The sequence below is a fragment of the Vidua macroura genome, chromosome 9, assembly GCF_024509145.1.
Source record: "Vidua macroura isolate BioBank_ID:100142 chromosome 9, ASM2450914v1, whole genome shotgun sequence".
NCBI lineage: Eukaryota > Metazoa > Chordata > Aves > Passeriformes > Viduidae > Vidua > Vidua macroura.
The window spans coordinates 25,007,206-25,023,643 of NC_071579.1; the positions used below are offsets into that span (position 1 = coordinate 25,007,206).

The 16,438-nt window shown below is 42.1% G+C and overlaps 1 protein-coding gene across 1 annotated transcript in view; it reads right to left on the bottom strand.

Annotated features, from left to right (window-relative positions):
* TRABD2B (TraB domain containing 2B) overlaps positions 1–16,438 on the bottom strand; it is a 261,787-nt gene that overhangs the window by 112,350 nt on the left and 132,999 nt on the right. The window contains exon 3 of the mRNA XM_053985205.1: positions 6,736–6,882. Within this exon, the coding sequence (XP_053841180.1) occupies positions 6,736–6,882 (147 nt within the window). The remainder of the gene's footprint in view (positions 1–6,735; positions 6,883–16,438) is intronic.

Genomic DNA, 16,438 nt, shown 5'->3' on the forward strand with positions numbered 1-16,438 from the left:
GCCAAGCCAACCAAGCTGCCCCCTTGTCCCACTTTTCTCTCCCTCACAGTCATAATGAGGAGCAAATATAACTTCTTGATAAAACAAGAAGAAAGAAAAAGCACTTTGTCCATTCAACCAACAAGATACTATTTAAAATACCAACAAGTTTTTTCATTTCTCTTTAACAAGTATTTCCAAAAAACACTTCATAAACCAGCTCTTTAAAATGAAGGGAAAGTAAATGCTTTACAACAAATGTACAACACTGCACAGAAAGCAGCACCTTCAACTCCAAATATTTTTTACCAATCACTCCTTCATACACATTTATAGTCTATTCCTGTACTAATAAATACAGATAGTCAACAATGCCTAAATGTTTTAATGTAAATCAGCCATTTTCTGTAGGTGAATATGTTATTTTTCTAATAATGTAGCAGTCTGAAAGAAAAATCTTAGCTTTTTAATGTCTTGTTCCAATTTCTCCATGACTCTCTTTTCTCTCACATTGCTTTCTTCATGGAAAGAGGATGGAAAGAACTTCCAAGGTGAAACAACTCCAAATGCAAAGAACATTTTCAAGCAAGAACAACCTATTTTCAAAACCTGTAGCATGAAAATTATTTGGGCATGTTCCAGATTATTAATAAAAAAACAATCTCTGCAATGTTTTCCCCAGCACTGTCATCAACAAGTACACTTCACTCTCCATCTGGATCTGCAACCAATTTTCTGAAACTCATAAGCCAAAATACAATATTGCTCCAATCTGGAATCCTGTTCTGACATAATATGAAAATTAGACTCTGAAAATTTTGGCTACACTCCTGTTTTTTTGTTCACTTCCAAATGCTCCCAGTGTACCAAAACACGGAGCTGTAACTCAGGTGCAAGTGGAGAGAAATTATGATCCCACCATGGCAGAGCAAGAGCTCTTCTGAGCTATGGGAAGGCAGCTCCTCTGCAGCAGCCTCTCCAGAGGGCAGAAGGTGGGGGACAGGCTCTGCTGGCTGTGGGCACAGGCAGCACTGAGCACTCGTGTCACCTGGCATCAGGACTGCCATCAGCGTCCTCCTGACAAACACTCCTGAAGTGTGACTGACCCTCTGCCTCTACCCACAATGGGAAACTCGTGGGATGGCTCCCCTGGTGCTGGAGACAGCCTTGCACTGGCTTTTCTGGAAAGCCCACAATCATTTTCCCTGGAAGAACGAGAGGCTGTGCCAGTTTGCCTGCACTTTGTTACGGCTGAGAACGATAAGATGCTTCCAGAGCATTGCGTTACAATAGCTGTGCCTTGGATTTATCTTCCTCTGCCCTAGATAAAACTCCATTCCTTGGACAAATTAGGTCTGCTTGTCATTCAACACTCTACCTAATGGTCTCAGCTGTGTGTTTCTGCAGTTACTGAAGTTGGAGCATTCCACAGATAGTTCTCATTGATTTGAGAAGTGAGCCAGAAATCCAGTTGTATTTTATCCAAAATGACAATGGGGTAAGTTAATGATGTAATTAGGATTATCAGGACCCTTAAATTTTAAAGGACAGGTTTCAGCAAAGAATGATAACATTTTTAAAAATGAGTATGCAACACAACCTGGTGATTTATAAACAGCAAATGCCTTGTGAAGTGAGGCACTAAACATTTTCTTCTTTAGTTTAGGGAGGCTGATACTGACATGGGCTTAGTTTATGACTCTCTAATGTCATGTTATCAAGATCATCATGTGCTTTTCAGAAGGCAACACTCACTATCTAAATCCACCCATGGCATTCCAAACTGCAGAGACAACTTGAGATATGGATGGAATCATTTGAGTAAGATATCCAAAAAGCTTGGCTGTTTCTGCTGGACACAGCTTGAAGGAGGCGGCACAGCACCTGAAAGGGATTGAGAGCTGTCTGTAAGCTGTGGTGACCACCAAACAACTTCCCTGCACAGCTTGTTTAACCATGTAGGATGAAGCCAAGACCTTACACCTGCTGTCAATGAGAAGATCTTTATGCTGAGCTGAGCACAAAGCCTGTAAAATGGGTTAGTCACTCACTTGATTTATTCACTTTGATATCCAGTGATGGCTCAGCCTGCTGGGTGAATACAAAGCCTGCTGAAGGCATGGAAATATTCTCCATTACTTCAGTGGGCTCTCAATACAATCTAACACACAAACCATATAGGCTTCCTGGATGAAAGATGCTTTGGAAGTGTCAGGTATGACTCTTGCCCTATGCTGTTTACCCTAAATGGGACACGCAGATAATAAGCATGAAACTTGGGTAGTTGGGCCAGTAGAAATTGTCTACAAAGTGAGCAGCAAAGCTGCAGGTCTCTGACATGCCAGATCAGCAATGAGAGAGGATAAACCATCTTCTCCTGGGACAGGAGCCTCTCCTTAGGTCAGGATAAACCATCTTCTCCTGGGACAGGAGCCTCTCCTTAGGTCAGGAGAATGGCTGGGGACAGACGATGAGAGACAACAGCCACAATTTTTGGGAAAGGGTGAAGGACAAAAATATAAGCCTTGGATTTTCAATTTTCCTCCTAATAAAGAGTACATAGGGGTACAAGGAAACATAGAACAAGCTAATTCAATGCTGGCAAAGATGAATTTGCTTTACAGAACTGTCCTTAAAAACTGAATAGCTCAAAACTGACCACAGGAAGTAACTGGTGCAAAAAACCCGACACAATAAACAATAAATTGTTCTGCACCCTACTTTTTCTTCATGGAGGTTTTGGGTCACTAGGCAATTTCTTAGCTGTCTCAGGTAAAAAAGTATCATCTGGAGACAGATAATTTTCTAATTTTGAACTAACAGATTTTTTGCATTTTAATACTTCTGACCACACTGACCTCAATTCCCTAGTGAGAGCTTCAGACAGAATACAGAAGTTAAAACTACTGATCCAATCCAATCCAATCCAATCCAATCCAATCCAATCCAATCCAATCCATCTTTCCTTTTAGGGAACATTTACAAGAGCAGAGAAAGAAACTGAATTCTTCAAGGGGAAAAATAGTCTGGAGAAAGAGCAGAAAATACACTCATCCTATCTTTAGCTTAGAATACTTTCTCTTTGGTATCATTTTGACTCTGCCCAGGAGCCTCAACATAAGCCTCTTGATTGCAAAAGTCACAAGAGAATCAAGTGTTTAAAGAAGGCTATTGAAAAAAGAGAGATGTTTCCTCCTGCACTTTTGGGTCATAGTCTAACTTACTAAATTCCACCCCCCTCCCCCCATAAAATTTTACTAAGTTTAAATAAGGGTTTTTACACTTGATAAAATGCTGCTTGCAAACAAAGTTTAAAAAATGTAGAGGGAGAGGAATGATGAATGTAGTATAACCACAGGAAAGCAGAGGTGTTTCCTCTTTCACTGTTCTTAATTAAAATAAAATTTTAAAAACCCACTGAAACTGAGAAGGATTTGTTTATTCCTCCGCTCTCATCAGGGCTGATGGTTCTGGGAAAGGAAAGAGTCAGGGACATGGGGCCCTGCTCACACCCCTTCCTTCTGGGCACCCTGGCTAAGCTGCACTTCCCAAGCCCAAGGTGAGCAGCGTCTCCCTGGGGTGGTTCTGTCCCTACCATGGGTGACAAAGGAGCTGTCTTCTGACCTAAAACCTGGTTTGGACTAGGAAATACCTTTCCCTGCACCTTTCCTGCCAGCACCATCCTGTCTGTGCACCCCCTTAGCACAGTCTTGGTCCCAGAAGGACTCTGCCCTCTCCTCCCAAATGCTGCAGGACTCAGGAATGTGCAGAAAACCTCACACTTCCCAAACTCTCTTGGGGAGGCTGAGGAGGCTCAAGGAACTTATCTGTAACATGTCAGGTCAACAGTGTTGGTATTTCCTCTTCTGGTCCTTTCTGCTTCAAGATGTTTTTTGCACTAAAGGCACCTCAGCATCTTGCAGACAGCTACTGAAGCTGCTTCACCTCTGAAAAGTCACACTGGAGGCATTTATGCACCCACATAAATACTCTCCCTCTCCCTGCCACTGTCCCCACAGTGACCTTGTCCCCTCCTTCCCAGTCCATTACAGCCACCTCAACCATCAGCTCTGAACTGAGCCAACTGATGGACAGTTTACCTTTATTCTGCAGTTCCTGATAACCTTCAAGGGACAAGCAGGCACGAATAACCTTAAAACAGCATCCCAAATTAGTCCTCAAAGACTGAGTCACATCCTTTTGCAGTTCTCCTGAGTTGCCCCAGATGGAGCTGAATTCCCTGGCCTCCAGCATTCACATAGGTGTTGATTCTTACAACCCCATTCCTGATCTTTCGTTCCATTCTATTGGGTATTACAAGGTTGTGGTAACAGTACCAGCTTCAACTCTTATCAGACCTCTAAAGAGCTGGGCCAGCAGCTGGATATCATGGAAGAAGGGACACACCCTCTAAAATCACTGTGGCACTCTTGTCCCAAGACTGGCATGGGTACCTACCCTGAACTGCAACAGACTCAGCACATGATAAATTCCTGTGCCTGCATTTAATGTCTCCAGAGAGAGATCCCACGGGGGATCTTTCATGTGTAATATCTGAGTCAGGCTAATCTAATTTGGTAACCAAATGGCAAAACTCTCCATGACAGACAGAGTCTTTCATCCTTGCAAAAAACCACAGAGAACAAACTTTGGAATGACCCCAACTGCAAAGCCTGACTTGAATAGGGAGTTTATTTTATGTTTTAATTTTCTATTTTGTTCTGCTTGCTGCTAAAATAAATGGTATAGAGCTGGTTTATAAAAACACTACCAAACAAAAAACTCTTTACCCAACAGTTCTGCACAATATTTAGAGTTCTGCAGGGACCAGTATACATAGAGGGATTTTAATTTTCCATGGCCTGTAAGCGTTATAATCTCCATCAACTGCATGCACTCTGGGACCATGACTAACACCAGGGCTTGAACTCTGACTGGTTGTTGGATTTTTCTTCTGTCTTTAACACTGTTTTGAAACTCACACTTAATCCCATAATTTGCAGGAATAAAGAAGTTTTACAGCAAACAGTTCCTCTCAAGTCTAACCCACAGGTCTGTTATAGGACAATGTATCAATAAATCAGAGGTGTCTGTGAGTCCATGCAATTGCTATGAAAGACCACAACATCTTAGGGATAAAGGCTTTACTTATTAGGAGAAATTACACTGGTGGAGATTAAAAGGTGACACAGGACATTCAGACACCAGGACTGTCTTCATGGGTTTGACTACTAGCAGTCCTTTCATAGCATCTGTGGCAAATATTCCACATCTTGCTTGTTAATTCCTTGTTTAGCACGTGTGCTGTGCCTCAACATTTCAGGAATAGTTACAACCACTGACTTCTCCAGGATCCTCAAAAGTCATGAGCTCTCTACCTTTTCCAACTCTTATTCCCCATCTTTAAAGACATATTCCTACCCAAGTTGCTTTCTCCCCTTACTTTTCAGTGCAAAGCTGACCAGAATGAACAGCTCTGGCAGCTTTGGTATGACACACTCTTGTGTTTCAGTGTTTTGCCATGTTAACCACCCTGGTATGTCCTGCTCAGCCACTCTAAAACAATGCTTCATCTTCTAGGACCAAGTTAACTGGGACACCAAAGGGGTTTTATCCCATGTTGGGGCCCTACTTGCTTGCCCAGCTGTTCTGTGACCCACAGAGCCTCTGCCCCAATCCACAGACTTGGCTTACCCCATCTCAGTTCTCTCTGGAAACCACATAGCTCTCCTTGATTTGCACTTGCTCATGGTGGACTGCTATCACGATTTAATCCTTTCACTGGCAAGACACATACAATGTGTGGCTGTCAAATTTGCACAGGTTTACGCCAAGTGAGTCACTGCACCTGAAACTGGAATCTGGGAATATTGATCCCAAAAAAAGTGTTGGAGATGACATCCAAAAATCAAGTTTTCACAGAATTAACTGGAAAGGAGAAAGAGGAATCTCAGTTTGCCATGAAGCATCAAACTGGTCTGGAAAGCAGATTTCTGCTCCCTTGAGAGTTTTTATTTTTAATAGCTTTGGATAACTAAGATAAACAGAGACTGAAGGGATGTCTGAGACACACACAGAATTATTGAATTATGATGTTTGAGAGGTTATTTACTTTAAAGAGTATTTACGTAAGGTCCACTTCCTCTTCATATATATGCTCAAACATTACAAAGATTCTCCCTCCACCCTTAATGAGGAATTTGCATTTTACAGCCCCAAACATCCAGAATTCACCTTTTTTCAAGAATATCCCTAGGGAAGTTTTCCAGGCAGTCCATTCCTTGTTCATAGTAACAAGCAATAGGACAAGAGGAAACAGCCTCAAGTGGCACTAGGGGAGGTTTGGATTGGACATTAGGAAAAATTTATTCATCAAAAGGGCTGTCAAGCATTGGAACAGGCTGCTCAGGGAAGTGCTGGAGTCACCATCTCTGGAGGTATTTAAAAGATGTGTGGATGTGGTGCTTGGACACACGGTTTAGCTGTGGACTTGGCAGTGCTGGCTTAGCAGTTAAATCAATGATCTTGGAGGTCTTTTTGAACCTAAACCATTCTATGATTCCCCAGAGCCTGAGCAAAACCAGGGAAATTCCACTCTCTCACCAGGCAAATGAGGCACGTGTGGAAAGAAAACACAGGGCATTGAAAGGAAGAGGGGAAAGAGGGATCAGAATATGAAGTGATGACTGGGATATTGCTATTAAAGCAGCTGATTTTTCCTCAATTCTCTGGCCCATCTGGAACAATTCTGCTCACCTGAGAAGTGTCATGGTTGAATATCACAGCATTCAGGTCTCCACAGTTGTAGTGCTTGATGAGATCCTCAGTGGTGTAGGGGGCCTGCAAACTCCCTGCTCGAAGGCTTTCGTGTTGGAGCAGAGTTTGGTTTAGAGCAAACAGCACCTGCAGAAACAAAGGCAGGAAAAAGAGGGAAAAAGTTAAAGATAGTATGAATCAAAACAACAAGGACTAAAGGACAAAACTTTGAAAGACTTTCCTGCAGCTGAAGTCTATTCCCTTTATCAATTCTAGCCCACAGTAACAAGGGATGGTCTTTAGGCATTCCCAAATGGAAAAGCATTCAGGTGCAAGACCCTATAATATTCTCCACAGAATACAACTTCACAACAGATACATATTGCTCAGAGGTCACAGTCTCAGAACTCTTGGGCTCTCTGTGCTGGTTAATTTGCTTCATGACAGACACTGGAATGGAAACTCCCCTAAATGAGGAAACTTCTAGTGCCTCTGACTGTTTCCTGTACCCTAGTTTAAATCCAAAGCCCAAACTCAGTTGACAGGTTTTTGAGAAAAAAAAATCAAAATCATCTGAACTTCTGAAGTCAAAGGTGTTGTGTTGGAACTTTGGACACGCTTGTAATAACAGATACTTCGGGAAATTCATTATTAGTCTCCCTCCTTTTGTCTTTCCTCCTTCACCCACCCATTTGCAAAGTGAGAACAGAGATACAGATTTGTAACACTGTCCCAACAGACTGGTCCAGTATCCTCATCCCAAACCTGAAAAAAAACCAAAAAAGCAGAAGCACTATTGACTGTGTAATTTTGAATAACCAAAAAAAAAGTCCTTAAACACTAGATTTATTTCCCTTGAATTACCAAACAAAGCCTAAAAAAACCCAAGCAAACAAATCAAAAGCCCCCCACCACAAAGAGACCCCCACGCCTCTCCAACATAAGAACAAATAAAATCAAATAAAAAAAGGATCACTAAATTTCATATGTACTACCAAAATTCTTTTTAGATTTGTGGCAGACTATGGGAGTCATACATACTTGGTGGTTCAATAACCACCATTTACATGTTCTGCTTTCCAAGAACCTTCTGAAGAAACTTGATAAAAAGTAGATGAATAAATCAGAAGAACAGCAGTGAATACTTTTGTCATGAACTATATAAATAAACAAACACACTTTTCCTAAAATAAAGTGGAATGTGTTGACTGTGAATTCAGACTTCTGAAAAATTATATTGATGTGACATTTTTCATGAAAAGACTCCTGCACCCCTCAGTCTCATATTTCACCACTTTTTAAGCTTTTCTCATTTATAACAGCAGTTCCCCATCCTTCCCAGAGAATAACAATCATCTCAAAATTTGGGCAAGGTAATCCCCGCTGAGCTCCAGTCTGGGACCTGAATTCTTACCTTCTTAAATTTTTGCAACTGAACCCACTTCAAGGAGTGAACCCGAGAGGAGTTTAAAATCAGCAATTTACATATGTATTTGCAGGATGGAAGTTTTTAGTTTAAAATTATGATTCCCATTGAAGTTTATCTGAAGGCGAAGGAGAGGAAGTTGCAAAATCTCATGTATATAAAAAATGAGTATCGGATATTTAATTATTAATAATAACATTGATAGTGTTAGTAATATTAATAATAACAAAGGATCTTCAGGGCACTAACAGCCTCAATAAAAAGCTGTTACATGCTATCTAACATACACAAATTGGGTTGAGAAAAAGCAAATCCTACTTTTTAATTTACTTTAAAAAAAAAAAAAAGATGGTCTTTCAACTGAACCTGTCATACCTCAATTTGGCAATCGGTTCCCCATTAGGAGCCAAGCCTAAAAGATTTCCTTGCCCAGATCTAAGGGTCTCTTCAGGCTTTTCTACAAAGAGATCAAGATTTCCCAGGACCATAGCTTGAAGTTAAGCATCTTCCTAACTTAGTTTTTCTCTAATTTAAAAAATATGCAAAAAACACAGTTTGAAAAATTTCTAATGTTTGAAAGGATCTGAGCTTTTTCTTTTTCCCCTAAGGGCTACAGCTCAAAGAGGAAATGGTTCATCCCAGGATTTCCTGGGGATTCTAAACATTTTGACTAATAAAAATAAAAGCTTAGAAAAACATTGACAGGAAAAATGAAAGCAGAGGTTTTCCCAAAATGCTTTTAGCAAAATCCTTCTCATTTTTGATTTTTTAAACAATGGATGTTACCGGATTTTTATATATAAAAATATGTATACACACAGGCACACACACATATACAAACCACCAACAAGCCCTGAGGCAAGCCCTTGTGTTTTATGATAAAATATTAAGAAGGCAATAAACAAATCCTTACTTACTTTACTCCCAATGCTTTCCCCCCCCTTCCTCCTTTTTTTTTTTTTTTTTTTTTTTTGTTATTCTGAAGAAACCAGTCCTGTGCATTAATGCTGTGTGTCTTTCTCCTCTGAATAAGTTTGGAGCCTATTACATTATTTCAGTCATATTTACAGTGGGTTAGAGATCTTGAAGAAAATTGTCTATGGGTTCCTAAAAATCAGCCTGCAAAGAAGTTCACCATACAAGTTCACATCTTACAAGACACCAAAGATTCCAATGAGAGAGAATGAATTATTTTGCCGTTTTTGGCAGATGGCCCCCCATGATTTCATTGGTGCCAGGACATTCATTTCCCTGCTTTCTGTCTCAGAGCAGCTTTGGGACCTAGAGGTGATGCTGGCAATCAGCTGAACCCATCCAGCATGCTGCTGTCACTGTGGGGAGCTCAGCACTGGGTTCAAACTTCTGCCCCAAAAGCTAATCCAGAGATTTTATTTTAGGAGGAAAGTTAAAATCAGAAACTGAAACACTTGGATATGTAACTAACCGATTTCTAGAGAAGTCTTGCTTAATCAAGCCATAACTACCATGCATTTTGGTTGGGTGGCTCAAAACAAATTTAAAGAGAATCAGGGTCTCATCATAGTTGCCTGCTTCCTGGCTGGATTTGTAGACCATTTCCTTCAGAGTCAGGTTAAAGCCAGCTTAAAATCCGAATTTATTTTTCCTTACTGTTCTGATAATGCCACAAAAATGCTGTTTCCTTCCCTGCTCTCTATCTTAATATCACTGACCCCGCGACCCCCAGCCTAATCCTCTATCTGAGTTAAATCTCCCAGAGCTGCCTGAGATTACTGAACAACTGATGAGTTCAAAATAAACACACTTAGAGTGACTGCCTATACACAGTCCCACCTAATAAACAGAGCAGACGGGATTTGTTCTGGGAAGCAATGGGAAGTTATGACTTTGGCTCTCGGGAAGTGCATTTTTATTCACACAATTTATGGTCCTCACTCTGGTGTGCTTTGAAGACATTTTTGCACATTTGTCTCTGTCTGTGCATCGCTTGTGACTGACCAACCTTTTAATCTGGGTGGTGTCATTCCCCTAGCACAGAGATTTTATTTGGAGACACCAGTTCAGCCCTCAGGGCAGTCCTGTTTTACTGTCAGTGGGAGTGGGTCCCACTAGTCCTATGCAGTCCCAGGGACCCTGGTCCAGACATTTTTGGAATTGTTTTGCACAGCCTTTGGACCTCTCAAGAAAAAGGGGCTGAACCAGTGAAGACCTTCACTAACAGCTTTACTGATCACCTTGACACTCACACAGTATTCCCCCTCTCTGTGCTTCTGGATTGCAGAGCCAGGAGTCACACAAGAACAGAAGGAATGGGTTACAAAAGCAAACCTCCCATATAAATCAACTTGAATGTTTATGGTGCTTAACTTTCACCTTCAAAAAGATAAAGGATTATAAAACCTCCAAACCACACATAAAGCAAGCAGACACAACTGCAGTGGGTCCTAAGGTCTTGAGGTTGGCACTGCCCAGAAGTGTTGGTATCAGCAGTTGTCCTTGGGACAGTTTGAATATTGTTCTGCAAACACACTGGTGAGGTTGGAGGTTTGATTTTGTGTGATAATTTAATGAGAGTTGGTTTTTAGGGAAGTAAATCTAATCTACAGAAACAGATCTCGAGAACCACTGCCACCTTTTTAAAGAGGGAGAAGTGATTATAAATGTGTATTTGGATTGGGCTTAGAACACTCCAGCCTTTCTAGAAGAAATAATTTTCTTCATTGAACTTGGGAGAAAAGCTAGATGAAAATGCCATTTGTTCCAAGGTACTCCCACAGCCACTCACATACCTACTGTGTTTTAATGTGCCGGGCCAGCAGCTTCAAACTGGGCATTTGAAGGCTCCACAGCACCATGCTAGTGCTGCATGTGATAGCTAAGGAGAAATCACAGCCTCTGTGCCAGAGAGATTTCGCCTTATCCATGTTCTGGACATTTGTCTCTAGCTGAAGAGCATAGGAAGGCCCAGAAAACAAAACCCAAGCCAACCCTCATCAAATACATCATCATTCCTGGTTACGTCAGCCATGAACAGGTGGACCTACCCACATGTGGAATCAAGTGGAAAGGTTGCCAGATCCATCTCTTCAATTTTTCTAACTAAAGCCCCAAATAATGCCACAATGGAAAAAAACAAAAAAAACAAAAACAAAACAAACAAACAAACAAACAAAAAAACCCCAAAAAAAACCAAAAAAAAACAAAAAAAGAAAAAAAAAAAAAACCCAGAAAAAAAAACCAGCTTTGTGGGAACATCTAATAAGCAGCTGTAAAATAAGACAAGGGAACCTTATTCACAGATAAAATGCTTGAGTGGTCCCAAACCTTCCTATGAAATATATTGCTAATAAAACAGACAACAAATTCAGGAATTACAACACAAGAAACACATTTCTTGTTAAGCTTAAGACAAATTGGAGCTGTGTTCTTCTGGTGTGTTTGCTATACAGGAGACTTGAAGATGAAAGGCAACCCTAGGAAAACTCTCAGGCCAAGCTCTGCATTCACAGGACTCCGGTAGCTGGAATTACAGGATGACCCCTGCACAGACCCATGATTAATAACAATACCACAAAAACAAGTACTTAAATTTCACACTATGTCAGCTTTTGAGCAGGCAACTTATTGTTTTCCTTTGCTCTCTCTTTTGGACACATGCCACCACAATGCAAACACTAAATAAGCATTACTGGAAGTGTTTGAGTGACTATGTCCTGTCAGTGCCAAAACTACAATTCCAGAAAAGAAATACCCACTCTCCTACTTGGTTCAAAACAAACTCCAACATAAATATTGAGATATACAGTTCTGCAGGAGTTCTCCTTTCTTAGTTATCCTAATCTGTGATCAAACAGAAAATCAAATATACAGTTTCAGGTCAAAATAGTTACTTGGGGAAAGAAAAAATATAAGAAAGAAAAATGCAAGTCCCTGATTTTCCAGATTAATGAAAAGCAATAAAAGTGCTTGCCCAAATCTGTTCAGTTCCATTGGTTTCCAGAAGACGGGTTTCCCCTTTCCTTGAATCTCTTGTGCTATTGCTAGGAATTAGTGAGCTGTGAAACTCACCTAATGAGGTCAGCATCAGGAAATAGCTCTGGAAAAACAGGCCCTGGGGGACCTACTAAAGGACTCCCCCAGTGTCCAAACGAAATCCTGGATGCATTGGCACATTGTACAGCTGGGGCTGTGGGAGGAACGTGCCCAGCTTTGTTGTTGTTTTTCCTATAAAGGGACAGCTAAGGAAAGTGAAACTATTAACTCATCCACTGGAATTTCTACTCACAAACCGTGCTCCCTGTTAAAGCTGCTCATAAAAGCCTTTCGGCTAGTTAGTTCCATATGTTCCCCAAATCCGCAGTTATTGCTTCTGAAAGGCAGGAGTAGTTAACAGTCTGCGGCTTGGCACTGACCAGGGAGACCTAGGGACCTTGATTTCCCCCTCCCTTTCAAACTGCCAATTAACCAGTTTAATAAACCAGTTTGAATCTGACTGAGGTGCCTGGAGAAACCCCAAACCACCACCCATCCTAGGGCTCAGCCATGACAGTGACACAGGGGTACGGCCCAGGGCAGAGCAGTCACGCTACTGATGTCCAGCCACTGGACTAAGGTTGGTTTTCTTGATGCTAAGAAAGCTGCAGGAACGTTCAGGCCCCAGATTTCAGCCCTATATGCCCAAAGCTCCAGCTGAAGTTGACTCCAACACCTTGACTTTAGCCTCCTGTTTTCTCTCCTTATGCAGAGATCCCACAATAAACTTGCCCAGGAAAAAAATTTGCATTTTATTTTTGCTGTGTTTTGATTGAATCAAAAACCAACAGAAAATTTCTAGACATCAAACACCGCAGAGTGCATGAGAACCCCATTCTCTCAGCCTTAAGTTCCCCAAGCCAGAAAAGGAGTCTCCTGGTTGATGACATTCCTTGGGCTGACCCTATTACACTACTGCTTCTGCTCCAAGTTCCTGGCTTCAGTAGGGCTGGGGCAGGCACCAGGTTCAGTGAGACCCTGGAGAGCAGCACTTTGGGGGTTTGGTGGGTTATGTGATAGAACAGGCAAGACAGCAACAGTTTGGGCTCTTAGATGCGTGTCTTCTCTTGCACAAGGTCATTAAGAGAACAAAGATGTGGAATTAATTTCTGTCCTGAAAGCACTTTTAAAACTTATACTATAATACACTATAAATACCACACCCACTCAAAATAGGTCAATAAAACTCAAATAAAGGTCTTAAGTATGTAACCTAAAGTCAGCAGCAGCTGCAGCAAAGGCAGTATTGGAATGAGGGTAAGATCTGAAAACTTTTCTTCTAGTGGCAGTGACCTCAGTTACTTGCTAAAGGTACTTAGAGTTCAGATTAACATAGAAGAAGGGATGAGGGAAAAAGCTTTGATATGGAATTTCCATCCTTTTCCCTTTTGTGAACCACTACACTGATGGAAGGATGTTTCAATGCCCTAACCACATCATCAGCAGGGTCTCTTTTGCCAGTAACTCAGCTTGATGTCCAACCAGTCACAGTGTGAGTGAGCAGCAACTCTGTGGGGTAACTCTGCTTTGGTCAATGCCCACATTCAAGCTTAGGAAATAAATTAAGAAACAACGGGAAGACAGATTTGCATTTTAATCAGAACTGAACCTCTGGAAGAGACAGAATTACTTCTGTTAAATTTGCGATATAAATGAAGGACTTTTGTGGATTTTGTATGCAGGATTTACTTGCATCCAGTACTTCTGCATCAGTCTTGTTTCTCAGCTGTGCTAAACTCAGCAGATTAACTTTGATGAGTAAACCTATCTAAAAGGTTAAATATTTTCACCAAATGAGTTACACTCTGAGCAGTCTAGTTCTGCAAGTGGTTTTACAATGAAATGCAACCAGTTCCAGTAACCAACACCCTGCCCAGCAGTGATGGCTTGCAGGTCCAAGTGTCACTGTTTAGACTTCTGCACTGGAGTCTTAGGTCTTGTAAACAAAAAAGTAAACACTCAGTAAGATCAGCTCATACTTCTGGCATGAGAGAGCACTCTTCCTTCTTGAAGGATGGTTGAACTCAGAGTGGTTCTAAAGCATATTTCTCCTTCCTAGAACTCACCTCAGCTATTCAGTCAGTTATGTGACTTAAAGAAAGGACATAGTAGACAACAAAATGCTGACCAGTAACTTAAAAATCCTGTATTAGTTTTAACCAAGTCAGACATGATGGTGTAAATTGCTCCAGCTTCTTTCCTTACACCCTTCATGTTAATTTGTGGCAAGGCAGTAACAGGTCTTCCAGGACCAAGTAGCTGGCAACTGGGTTTGATTTTAAACAACCCATAAAAGGTATCAGAAATATCATTGTGAGGGCAAAAGGCTGGAGGGCTCAGTTGGTGTGAATGGACCCACTCCACAAAGAGAAAGGAGAGTGACTCTGTGAGACTGGATGTCTAAAGCAGCAGCCCTGGATCATGTGAAACCCACAGGCACAGAAGAAGGCAGGGACATTTCTCACCCAGACAAAGCAGGCAGTGTTCCAGTGGGACAACCTGGACAGTGCCCTGCTGCCTATCTGGTGCTGCCCATCTGGTGCTGCCCTGGGCTGGCTGCCAGCCTGGCTCCTGCACACCTCTGGGGCCCCACCATTTCCCCTGTGCCACCACCCCAGCAAGCCTTGCTTGGACTCCAGCTCCACTTTGTCATTCCTGTTCTGGGGTATCTCACACTTACTAGTCAAGAGCAAACCCCCTGTATTCAGAGAGCCCAAATGCTGTCTCAGTGTCAGGAAACTCACCCCCACACACCCCCCACGTAACACAAGAGCTCTGTGAGCACTGGAAGTTTGTGAGGAGGGTTTCTGGAGAAGAGCGGTGTTCCAGCAGAGGTGCCGCAGCGTCTGCAGCACGTTGCTCAAAGGTGTCATTGAAACAAGTACAGTCAGCTCAGATAAGCCCAACATCCCCAAAAGTGTCTGGTAGCAGATACTTTGGGAAAGCATGTAAGAAATGAGGTGAGCAGAGCGTGAACTTTTCTCAGACAACACTTCCCATCTTCTGGAAATCTGCCAGTTGGGGACCTTGTGGATGAAAATACCTCTTCTCCTATCACTCCTTCCCACCCACCTCCCTGCTCCCCATGCCTTCACCTCAAAATTATCCCTGTGCTTGGTTGCACCACTTTTCTGAAGAGCAGCCATCTGCCTGCTCTATGCAGAGAGGAGCTCTCAGCCTGCTGCTTTGCCCAGCAATTTCACTCCCAAATGGACGCCTGGCAGGATGCCCAGAGGGCAGCGCCCACGATCACTTTTCTCCACCTTAAATGGGCACATTGTCCCTTCACCTTCAGAGGGGGCACATGAAATCCTTCCCAAGAACCTGAAACCATGTTTGCACTCGGCTCACAAGTAAAATTGTAACTGGGCCCTTCTGGGGTTTCGATTTTTCTTTTTTTGTCTCCACTGTAACAGAAGGAATGTGGGAACATGCCCTGAGTGGAGCGGACCAGTTGGCCCCAGTGACGAGTGAGCTGCAATGAAAGGGGCACCCTCATGGAGAAAAGCAAAGATTTTGGGTGGTTTGGGGAACTCCCAGCTTTAGACACCCAGCCTGAGACATTTTTTTAAAAAAGTCTACTTTCATGATATGCTAAGCATCCACCCACTGAAAAATGCAACCTGTCCTGGGTATATTTAATTTGGGGTTTATTCATATTACTGCTTAATTTTGAACTGTTGCTTTTTAATTACCAGCTGAAGCTACATAGTAAAATGGACTAGCCCCACAGGCATGTTTTTCTTTCTATTATATTACAGTGAGGCAGCAGATTAACTCCTTCAGCCATCCCAGCTTAACACCTCCCGATGCCAGCACGTCCCCTTTCCAAACTGCTCCTGCAGCAGGAATGGCTGGAGGGGACACAGATCTTTCTGTCCTGAATTTCCAACTCCCAGCCCGGGGTATCAGCACAAGCAGGTGCCAATTTCAATATGTGTCTATCCTGGAGAATAAATCACAGTCCATCAGGAAGGGGAGCACTTTCCAGGGAACCAGATGGAGCTGCAACTTCTGGCCAAAGACAAACACTTTGGGGCAACAACTGTCTCAGCTTTCTAGTTTCCACCTGAGCACCACTGAGTTAACAGCTGTAGAAAAGGGAATGTTTCCTAAGCCTGAAGGAGGCTGAATCTTCATGAGGTCCAGCAGGGAAAGGGGAAAAAAATTAGAAATTACAATTTAAAACAGTATAAGGAAAACTTAAGAGGAAGCAGGGAGCTGAACTCATCAGGGAGAAGCACTTGTTTTGAACATTGTTTTTTC